General features: G+C 34.3%; 2 protein-coding genes across 7 annotated transcripts in view; one reads left to right on the top strand and one right to left on the bottom strand.

The window, feature by feature from the left end:
- Window positions 1–12,022, top strand: part of LOC134534589 (uncharacterized) — a 58,079-nt gene extending 46,057 nt beyond the window's left edge. For all 3 annotated transcript variants that reach the window (XM_063373123.1, XM_063373117.1, XM_063373190.1), the window contains one exon: window positions 11,092–12,022. In XM_063373123.1, the coding sequence (XP_063229193.1) occupies window positions 11,092–11,215 (124 nt within the window). In that variant the 3' untranslated portion in view covers window positions 11,216–12,022. The remainder of the gene's footprint in view (window positions 1–11,091) is intronic.
- The window catches only part of LOC134534756 (zinc finger protein 501-like), a 37,561-nt gene continuing 32,958 nt past the window's right edge, over window positions 7,717–12,319 (bottom strand). For all 4 annotated transcript variants that reach the window (XM_063373327.1, XM_063373300.1, XM_063373291.1 and 1 more), the window contains exon 5: window positions 7,717–8,978. In XM_063373327.1, the coding sequence (XP_063229397.1) occupies window positions 8,005–8,978 (974 nt within the window). In that variant the 3' untranslated portion in view covers window positions 7,717–8,004. The remainder of the gene's footprint in view (window positions 8,979–12,319) is intronic.

A 12,319-nucleotide genomic window follows, 5' to 3' on the forward strand; every position in this document is an offset into this window, starting at 1 on the left:
ACCTTTGCAGTGGCCAAAAAAAATAGGTAAAAAACAGAGCTGCCTGACTACCGTGTTTTCTCGCATAATCGTGGCACATTTTATTCTAAAATCAAGTTTGAAAAGTAGGGGTGCAACGATTATCCGGAAAAAAAAAATTTTTGTTAGATAAAGTATTCATAAAAACAAAACTCATTCATGGAAAATACGTTTATTTACAAAGTGAAGTATAAAAGAGCACGCCAAACAATTTAATTTAATAAGTTGTGCAACAAAAACCTTTCTCAACTTTAAAAAGAAAAACAAAATCTGTGATCCAAATGCAAGCCGAACGAACGCGTAACTACTAGAGGTCTTCGGGTAGTGGATTTTTAAGCCGGGTTGGGTCGGGTTGGATAATTGCACAAAAAATTTGGGGTTGGGTCGGGTATTGTCTTTCTAACATACCTGATGAAACTGGAAATTGTTATTACAAATTTTTTTACTGTATCTTAAATACACTTTAAAAAATTAATAAATATAAGTTAAAACATTACATCAAATTACAAAATAAGCATTGCTGAACATGAATTTTTTTAATGCAATTCACATAAAACACAACCCTATCAAACAGTTTTTACTTAGCCTAATTTTTGATTTTGATGTAAAAAACCCAGTTCTTCTACATGTTCTGCTGACAGCCGTTCCCGCCTGTGTGTCACAACATTGCTAGCACTTGAGAACACATGCTCACTGGATACTTCTGTGGCAGGTATTCCCAAATAATGATTTGCTGTTTTGGCGATGCTTGGAAAACGGCTTATTTTAGTTAAAAGGTTAAAACGTTATTTTAGCATTTAAAAACGTGTTCAAATCAGCATTACAGTAAAACCTCGCTCGTACGGCCCCCGGTTCGTACGTACAGATTTTCGGGGAAAAAAAAATTGAATATGAAAAATTTTAAGAACGTTAAAGTTAGGTAATTAAAATACAGTCGCATCCTACAGTGTTCAGAACAAATACGGGCTACATTACACATACGCATTGCGCCACACTAAAAATATTTAAAAAAAAGGCGGCAAATTGATGGAAATTACCGTCAATAGCGCGCCGTGCGCGGAGAAAGGTCATTGTACTTGATCAGCTGTTGTTACGGCGCGGCGTGGCCGCCGGCTGGCTCTCTCTGTTCTCTAAGCTGCGCATGCGCAGTACGCTCCGCCCAGACTCGTGACCTTCCATCAGCAGCCAGCCAATAGATGCGAGCTTAGCGGGAAAAAATATAAGCTCCACCTCCCGTGTACCAGTTTTGTTCAGTTCTAATACCAGTTTATTGGTATACGCACCAGTTTACTCGCTGCCGTGACGTGTTCAAGTTTACGTTCATCTTGATGTCTTGATACCAATAATGCAATAATTAATTATTTACGATCCCCAGAAATAAATGGTTAGTATAAAAAATATATGTCAACTGTACAATACTTCCAAAATTATAAAATACGTATAAAGCAGTTACCAAGACTCCGCTCATTTTATCTTGTGAAGTGTATGTCTCGTACCAGTATTTCGGCTAAGTTGTGACATAAAAACAGTATCAGACAAGCAGCCACGTAATATTCCCGACATTCCTGTTACGTTTATACAATACATTCGTGAGTTTACGTTTTTCCCTCGTGCATTTTAGATTGTCTCCTGCTATAATTACTCGGACTTTTACACGCCTAGACTTAAGTTATTACATGTTTAGAAATAAAAGCAAATTTCCATGTTATAAAATATGTATATTTTGCGATTTAAAATGTTCATTGCAGACTATAAACGTTACGTTTTTCACTATGTTTTTAGGCCTACTAGCTAATTTTATCTAGACTTAAAAGTACCCACGGTATTTTTTTTATTTGAGCAAATATATGGTGTGTTCAGCATAATATATAGACACGGCAGGTCATTTCCCGTGGCAGCAGGACACAGCAACGGCAAGTTAACCAAGATTAAATTTTTTTTTCTTTATTAGACGTCCGACCCGAAAATTTTCGGGTATCAAAAGTGCCAGACCCGAGCCACGGGTAATTTAACTACCCGAAAAATAATGACGGGTACCCGCCGACCTCTAGTAACTACCGTAGTAAACACCACGAGTGTGCAGGATATCAAATGTAGTTAACTCGGTACCGGATAGGGAACACGCGTTGCATGCAATCGGCGAGATATCGATATTCGACTACATGTGCGTGCTCTATATGGGAAGCAAAATAACCAAACAGTAATGATTGCAACGAGCGCTGGCTACAGTTTTGTAAGCGGTACACTGTGGTGATGCAGACGAACAATGAAGTAGGGATGTACCGATTCGAATCCCGATCAACTGTAATCGCCCAATAATAGAGAATCGGTAATTAATCGTAATCTGCAATATTTCAACCGATTATTTAGACAAAATTGTCAACATTTTCTCATTATATTTATCATAGTTATCTCTTAGCATTATAAGAAAAACATGCCAATGATGCTAATATATTCTTTTAACTGTAAACAGTAAACTCTTTTAAGTTTAATTCATGAAACACAGTTCAGACTGTAGGCCTATACACGTGCTGAAAGTTTCAGAAACTTCGTCGTCTAATAAATTAAATATACTATTATTTTATTCTATTGACGATTTTCTTCTAGCATGTATGGCTAGTATTTCCATTATTGTTAGCTTCATGCATCAAACAACTGCTTTGATAGCCGCTTGTAATAAAATACAACACATAAAACAGTATAAAACACAATAATATTATTTGAACAGCATCATCACAAGATCTCCATTTTATGTTTAGGTTACGCACGTTATGTGATGAACAAAAACAATTTGGCCAACTTATCTCACTTCACCGGAATTTCCGTATACGTGAACCTTTTTCTATTATTTTTTATTATGATTGAAGTTGCTTTAATAACTGGAAAGTCTTCTCTTTACTTTTTATTTTTACCGTATATTAACAACAAATACTTAACCAGGAATAAAAGTTCACGATTGCGATAGTTGGTGGTCGGTTGTAGGAATATTTCTGTTTGCGACCGAAATTAATTTTTCGAATATTGGTAATGTCTGTGTTAGCGAAGACGACTCTGCGACTGTAGATTGTTTTATTGTTTTCTAGTCACTAATGCACGTCCATACATTACGTAAACGGAGTGACAAATTTTTTGATAAAATATTACAGTATATTTTGCTAAGTTTTCTATTTGTTGGCATTTACCAAAATAAATATTTGTTAATAGCTGTTATACATTGCATTCACTATTTAATGTTGCATAATACCGTATTTACCCATGTACCACCCGCACATTTTTTCTGAAAAACAACATTCAATAGTCGGGGTGCGGGTCATACACGAAATTTGAGGTTTTGGACAACAATGAAGACTGAAAATATTGGATTTATAGTACATTACCGAATGCTGGACGCATTTATAACAATGAAAATACAGCGAAACCCCTTATTTACGTTACCGTTATTTACTTTTTCCCGATATTTGCACCATTTTATTTCGGTCCCGTTTTAACCTCATATGATGCAATGCAATAAATTGCCGTTGTTTACAACGCGCGTATAAACTGCTTCCCGCAATTTACGCGGTTTATTCTGAGATTAACGCTTTCTAATTTAAATAATCGTAATACGACGTATTCTGATGTGTTTTCAAGACGTTTTTAAAAGTATTAAACTTTATCCGTAACGTGTCGGGAGTCGCTATAATCCACCTATAAAACGTAAACAGCGCCAGTTGGCATCATTCGGTATAGAGCTCACGCACGTAGTCTAAGATCGATAGCGATAGCTCGCAAACTTCTTGCTACGCGCGCGCTCTGTTTACAACCGAGTTAACTATAACTGGCAACCCGCGCCATTTTATGCGTATCAATACAACTCACGTTTTTGCTACGGTTTTTTTTACGTTGAATAAAATGGTTTAATGGCATCACTCATTATTTTTAATTATTTGGCACTACGAGCTTTATTTTTATTTGCAGGATGTTGCAACGGACTGAACAGTTGACGATTGTGGTTATTGCATACAAACATTTTAAAATTTATTTCACCAAATTTACGTCTGTTGTTTAGCAAAATTGATCTACTATTTTGACAATGAATATTACTGGTTTTTTTCTCTTAATATTTCATGCATTTGTGTTAGTAAAATTCTGTGCTGCAGTTATAAAGAGTTTTCTTTGTTGTTACAATGACAGACTCTTTTTCCCTATTTATGCAGGCACATGTAAATAGACATTACAGTGAAAAAAAATTTTTTCCAGAGAGTATGTTGAAAATTTGGGGTGCGGGTCATACATGGGGGCGGGTGGTACATGGGTAAATACAGTAATCATGGGTACGCCTAGTCGCAGTGCTGTGTGGAAATATTTTTTTCTTAGGATCCGAGCCAGACGATAAATATGCAGTGTGTAAATATTGTTCTGAAAAAATATCGCGTGGTGGTGTACATGGAAACAAAACGTCTTTCACTACAAGTAATATGTGGAGCCATGTTAAGCGATTCCACTGTATAATAATTAAGATGCAGGATGTTACCAAAGACGAAATGTGTGTGTGTGATAGTGCAACACCATCTGGTTCATGTGATCCTTGTCAGGCGTCTGGCAGCAACACTTTCAAAAATACATCATCTGAAAACAAAATATTGCTGCAACCTTCTATTCAATCAATGTTTGAGAAAGGGAAGAAATATACTGATAGTGATCCTCGTGCTACAGCAATAACAAAAGCAGTTGCTGAAATGATTTGTACAGACATTCAGCCTTTTTCTGTGGTGCATAATGAAGGTTTCATTAGACTGATGCAAGTTCTTCAGCCACGTTACAAACTGCCATATGGGAAACACTTTTCCATAACATTAATACCAGATATATATGAAAAAGTTATCCTTAAGGTAAAAAACAAGTTAAGTGATTTGAAGTACATATCTGTTACTGTGGATATATGGTCATCTGCAGCAATGATGGATTTCATGAGTTTAACATCACATGGAATCACAGATGATATGCAAATGGTCCACTTTTGTTTGGAAGTTCATCCTTCCAGGACCCACTCATTCTGCAATCTTAATAGCTGACAATATTAAACAGTGCCTTACAAAGTGGGACATTTTTGACAAAGTTGATTATATTGTGACTGATAATGCTGCAAACATGATACGAGCACCAGGTATCCTAGGCAAACTTTCAGTATTGTGTATGGCACACAGTATACAGTTGTGAATACAACTGTGTCTAGTGTCATACCAAGAAAGGTAATCCCGATGGCTAGGCGTCTGATATCACATTTCCACTACTCCGTTGTAGCAAGAAAAGAAGCGCTAGTTGCCTCGCAAAAGGCAATGAATCTTCCAGAGAAGAACTTGATCCAGGATGTTCCAACCAGGTGGAATTCAACGCTAAACATGTTGCGATGACTTTTTGAGCTAAGGTTACCAGTTCAGGATGTTCTACCAACTCTCACAATTGTTAGGTGTGACTTCAGTGCATCAGATTGGACTTTCATGGCTGAAATCATAAAAATTCTGGAACTTTTTGAGCAAGTGACCCTTGAAATGAGTGAAGATAACTGTATGTTGGCAAATGTGATTCCACTTGTAGCAACTTTGAAGCAGGGGCTACAGAAACTGGACGTTGTTTCATCACTTAAACCTTCAGTAGCTGACATCCTCCAAGCCCTAGAAACTAGGTTTTCATTTCTTGAGAATTCACGGCCACATGTTTTGGCAACCACATTGGAAACTTTTTTCTTCCCAGGAGGTAGTAAGAAAATCCAGACTGTGGCTTCGTGAAGAGATGACACAAGCTATTAATTTGGAATCATCAGACACTGGTTGTGATATGCAGAGTCCTAAAGGAGCCTCTTCAAGCTCAACAGCAAGCTGTTAATTTGTAAACATTTTCCAAGAACTCATAGATGAGAAAGATGACAGTTCAATGGAAAATGAAGGTAAATTGAATCCTTTTAAAAATAAATTACATTTTGGTATGTTAGACAAGCCTATATAATGAAATATCTTATGTGAATGAAAGAAGAGCCTGAATGTAGATTTGCAGTATGTATCAAGTTTTTTTTTTCTTCTTTCAGATCAGATAGAAAATAAAGTGGAAAGTTATCTAAAGAAGAAGATAGAGCCAATTGCTTCAAATCCACTAGACTATTGGAAACATGAAAACATGTTTCCTGGAATGAAAAGTGTCGTTATGCGGTTTTTAAATGTCCCATCAAGTTCAGTGGCATCAGAGAGATTATTTTCTTCAGCTGGACTTGTTAGTGAGAAGAAGCGATGCAACTTGAAGCCACACAAAGTCAATCAGCTTGTACTTATTCACAAAAATCTAAAAGCTATTAACTATAGCAATTAATGTTTTGTGCAATGCCTTAGCCGGCTTACCAAAATCTTAAATATTTATGTAAATAAAAATGATTTTGTCTGCATTCTATACATATGTATGTACACTTATGGTCCATGCCTCCATTACATCAATTTTAATCACAATGTTGTTCTCTTTGCTTTCTTTTTTAATTTATGTATGTAATAATCAGGCAAATATAATCGGTATTCTTAATCGGTTTGGAACATCGGCTGAATTTGAATTTTTTAGTGAATCGTTAATCATATTCGGTAACCTGTTTTTCAATATCGATACATCACACAGCTTTGTATTTCCGTTATTTAAATAAGTACGCTGTAATTTCTGAATAAATATTTTATTTATACTTTGAAATACATCATTTTATACGGAAAAGATACCTACGATCGGCAAGATATTGATATTCGACTACGTGTGCTCACTCTATACGGAAAGCAACATAACCGAACAGTAAAGGCTGCAGCGAGCGCTGGCTAAATTTTTGTAAGCAGTACACTGCGGCGATGCAGACGAACAATGAAGGTTATATAACGTTTAAAAAGTCTTTAAAAGAAAATTTACACATCAGACAGCTTCGTATTTCCGTTATTTAAATAAGTACGTGGTAATTTTTGAATAGATATTATATTTATACTTTAAAATACATTGTTTTATACGGAAAACAATTTAGCGCTCGGCATCTAACAGCGGGACCAAAAATATCATGCAACATTGACGCGAGAGGTTTTTTTTTTAATATAAATTTTGTCGCCCTAAAATATGGGTGCGATGATTACACGAGTGCCACGATTATGCGATAAAAGAGGGTAATTGTGCATGATAATTTATTTTCAATGCACTTACTGAGGCTGGCATTACTGAAATGCTTTCAGTTTCTAAATTTAAGTTGGTACCTAATATTTTGTTATTATCAATTAAAAGAATACTACTCACAATTCTCCTTCAAAGACTTGGTCCACACCAACATGTGAAAAGAGGGGTGGTAAAAAAAAGAGTGGCAATCTAATGTTCAGTGTAATGAGTTTATACAGCATTACAAGAAAATGCTTTTGTATGTTGTAATAGTTGTTTCTTGTTGATTGAGTGGTGTTCCCATCTCAAGTGATTTTTTTCCCATTTCATGTACATTTTTTATACATCTGTGAATTCACTCTTTGGAACATCTAGGTAAATGTCACTCATAAATAATTATATAGAAATAAGTATTAATAAAATACGAACCTTTAATAAAAGTTATAACAAACCCACTTAAACAAACTATAAACTAAACCAATTAAAAATAGAATAACATTTAACAAAATAAAGTTTATATAGTTAAGTATTTTTTTAAATTTAAACAGGTGGAGAAACCTTGCAATACAATTTTATTGCATTTACAAGGTGCTTAAAAAAGTGATTTAGAATCATATTAATATACATTCAAACATACCTGCATCTGCTTTACAATCACAGCAAAAATTTTCAATTTAATAGATAAATAGTGACTCAGAAATGTGTATATATCTCTCACTATTCTTCAGGAACCCAAATTTTAAATTAATATTTTTGTATTAGAAGTAGGCACATACAAACACCTTGAAGGAACTTTTTGCCAGTGGCATGTTCATCTTTGACATGCACAGTTGACTTGAAATTTTACATACATTTGCAGTACTTTGACCTCTGAAAATGATAAATAATACTAGTTTTTCTTTTAAAATGCCTTTTACAACTATCACATTCAAGGAAGTACTCGGGTCGGTGATAACGCATATGCCGAGACAGATTCCTTTCCCTCCCGAAGCCTTTATCACAAAGTTTACATTTCAACAGCCAATTACAACCACCCAGTCTAACATGTTTCCTGTATTTAATAGTGTCTGGGAATATTTGGCTGCACACGCTGCACTTCAAAGAGCAGTGACGTGAAATGTGTGCGCTCAGACTTGCTTTGCTGAAGAACTGATGCCCGCATGCATCACAGTCAAAATGCTCCAAGAGCCCTCGAGATGTGCTTGGATCCGAGCGAGCACTGGAAGACTTGACTGTGCTGATGGCGTGAGAAGACATGTGCACTTGCAGCCCTGACTGGCGCTTGAAACACTTCTTGCAGAACTTGCACTCAAACGGTCTCTCCCCGGTGTGGACCCTCATGTGCTCGGAAATATGGCTCTTGGTCTGGAACCACTTTAAACAATGATGGCACTGGTATTTATTCACCTTTCCCAACAAATTTTTCAGTTGAGAAATTGTTAATAAATGTTTGTGAAATGAAATTTTATGTTTTCTCATAGCATCCACTGTCAAAAAATTAGTAGAACAGATTCTGCAGGAGTAACGTCTGAGCTTGTTATGGCTGTGTTCGTGTCGTGTTAAATGGTGACTTCGCTTGAAGCTCGCAGAGCAGTGGTTGCAACGGTACGGTCTCGCAGAGTAGCATTGGTTTGAAGCTGTTGTGTGTTTGAAATATTTTTGCTCTGAGGGAAAGCTGCAAGAACAGTTCCTGCACAGGATGATGTGCGATTTCTGCGACTTTAACAGTTTGGCACCAGGAGTCGGAAGATCCGAGCGTATTACTTCTTGTGGCAGTTGTGGCAAAATAGGTGGTTCTGCTAATATTGAATTTTTACCTGAAACAAGAGAATACATTAGAAATACTGAAATAGTGATGTAAACCTAAAACTTTAAACACTTAATTGTAGAGAACTATTTTACAAGTGTGATTTAGCCCTAGTCTTCTAGTAGATTACAGGCAAGTATGGTAATATTTTTGACATCTAAAATGCAACTAGCTTTGTGTTAAGATTGCATTAATATTTTGTGTAAGTTTAGTTAATAAATTTTAATAAGAACGGACAAGAATATAAATATATATTTTTAACACTATGTACTTGGTCACTGAGTAAGTGATAACAGGCAATAAATTTTAATGTAAGGATCATATATATTTATAACAAGCAAATTGTCAATTATTATTTCAAAATGTTACATAATGTTCATCTAGCCACTTGTGCAGTCAAGTACTAAGTAGATATTCATGTATAATATTGTTATTTAAAACATGAATTTTATAATATTACAACATCTATCTCCATACAAAAATAAAGTTTATGGTATTGTTTCTCTTTTTCACCATAGTCCAAGATAGCTTGATGACAAATTTTGGTTGAAACTGCCATTAGCTCACCATTTTTAAGAAGTTGACAGTACCTTTTATCTTATGTTGAATTGTACTTTAGATGACTTGATTTTCTAACAGTTGGCCAATGGTTGTGAAACACCCTTTTAATTTTCATTATTTTTAGCTAAAGATATTGGTTCTCAAGTTTTACTATCACCCTCCCAATTATTCACTCTAATCTAGAGGAGTGCAAGCAATACGTAGGCCTTATAATGATTTGGAACACATAATATTGAAATATTTATTATGCTCGTTCAACAGTTTCTTAAGGAAATGTTGGAAAATTTGCTAATGATAATAAAACATTAACACTGATTTGTGCTGGACTTTTAACTAGCAGCCAGTGCCAAGTCCATTTTCAGTAGCATGTTGCAAGAAAATGAGTGATTTCATGTCTTACAAAAAAGGGCATGTCCAGTTTGTTGTCGCAAAAAGCACATATTACAGGTTTCAGCAAAATGTGTGTGCAAAATCCATTTTCAGAGGTTTCTGACACCTTGCAACTTTTTATTGTGACCATAAGTAAGCATTAAGAAGGAATTGGAACTGAATTTTAGCAAGCAGCCAGTGCAGTCTGTTTCCAGTGGCTGATTTTAAGAAAATAATAAGATTTACTATCAGAACATAAAAAAATATTAGCAATGTGTGTTTCTAACAAATTTTACCACAGACTGGACTACTTAATATGACTTGTTTTCATCACAAAAAAAAGTATAAGTTTTAGTAATGCACTATCTACCTAAGTTCATTTTCCACAGGGCCTATAGTAACGTTGAAAAATATTTTATCCAGATTTAAAAATTTTTTGGTAGATGTTTTAGGAATAAAATCATATCAAAAAGACCATTTTAAACTTTCTTGGATGTAACAAACAAATGAAAACAATAAGCTGTGCCCAATTACCTTTATGTGTGTAGGTTTTGAGGAATATTCTTCCTGAAGTCATGTGCCTATAGGATGGTAATTGCTCATTTATGTTTTAATATCTATCATTATTCCTTGCAATTTTGAATATTATCACTTTAAATTTGAGTAAATTTTAATTAACTCCTTAGCTATGTTTTAAATCTTTGTTTTTCAAGTTTTTATTGACAGCCTAAAGTATTTTAATATTGTACTTTAATTAAATAATATCAAGGTCTATTACTTCCCTCAAATTGTATAGCATGTTTTTCCACATATAAAATGACCTGTGCATTAGCTTAAAACATTTTTAGAAGTATTGTAAATTTGTAACATAAATTGTGATTGGCTAGTCGATTGCTTAGGAGGAATGAGGTGTCCAAGCTCAACCTTTTTGGAAATTTCAGTTAACCCAGCCACAGCGAATGTCAGTATCGAGTAAATAAGTGACTATTTGAAAACATTCAAGTTACGATACATAGGCGAATTCTAAAAATTTTGCTTTAGTTTTGTGAATTATATTCAAGAATGTGCTGATTTTATTAACTTTCTGAGCTATTATAATTGCTCCATGTTGAATTGTGCATAATCTAGAGAGTTTAATTTCTTCAGACATACTGCAAAGACTGTCACCAGTAAGAGTGTTTTTAATTCACTAGTCAGAGAAGAAGCCGGGTCATCAAGGAGTGCAAGTATTGTAGTCCATATCTACTAGGAAGTCACATCTCTGCGTTTGTACGTTGGATTCCTTGCAGCGCAAAAATAACTGCTGCAGTATCGTGAGTCAATAAACTTGATCTAACGAATCAAAGGACTTGACCACCTGTAAATTCCCATAAGGTATGTAGAATACGAGTAAGCAATATTTACAAGTGTTGTGTCATAAAGTCAGTTGAATATTGTTTGTATTCTAAAATTGGTTGAACTTGTTTATAATTTTAGCTTTAATTATTCCTTGCTTCTGCAATATATTTAACCATTGTGTTAATTTAATATACCCAGTGGTAAATCCAAGTAATTGAGTCTCTATCAATTGCTTACACTGAACTAGTGCAGTTTATTTAAAGTTAGTTAGTTTTAAGTGTGATGTAAAGTCATTTTCATTCTTGATTAACTAAATGTAATATTTGATTGTTTCAACTTACATTTGCTTTGAATACATGATTCTTTTGTGAACTGATTAAAGTAATTCTGCTTTTTCTATAATCATTTAGACATAATTGTTCATAAGCTCTTACCAATTGGAGCCTACTAGTATTTGGATATTTTTTGTAAATAAGCAACTATTTGTTAATGTTCTCTTCTATGGTAAAATTGTTAATATCTTGCATGTGAAGCTAGTTCAATAATGTAATGAAATATTGTTATTGCGTAAATTTCAATATTATTATTATTATTATTATTATTTTCAGTCCACTTAATTGACAGTTTGTTGTACTATTGATAAATTAGAATATTTAGTTTGAAGAACTAAATTGGTGCCTATTTTCACCTTAAACAGTTTCAGAGTTGCTTGCTTCAAATGTATGAAATTACAAAATTTTCTAGATATCTACACATTTCAACTAAATAAAGGAAATTATATCTGTATGAATATTATTTGTTTTCTACAAACTTTCATGTTGAATAACCTGATTGAAAAATATATAGAAATTTAGAATCACAGATTTATTACAAAAATTGTTTAGATTTCACGTCTCACATTCTTAGCACGCAGATGGACAAATAAATATTTTTAAAAAAGACATACAAGGTGTGCAGAGATAAGTGAGATAAGTCAGTAAGAGGCTGCTAAAATCCAGATTAAAATTAACAAGAAGAGAGACTAGAACAAAGAAGCCATTGCATAATGATGCATGCGGACATACCTGCTAGGCAGATGTTGTC

This window comes from Bacillus rossius, chromosome 1, assembly GCF_032445375.1.
Source record: "Bacillus rossius redtenbacheri isolate Brsri chromosome 1, Brsri_v3, whole genome shotgun sequence".
Classification (NCBI taxonomy): Eukaryota; Metazoa; Arthropoda; class Insecta; order Phasmatodea; family Bacillidae; genus Bacillus; species Bacillus rossius.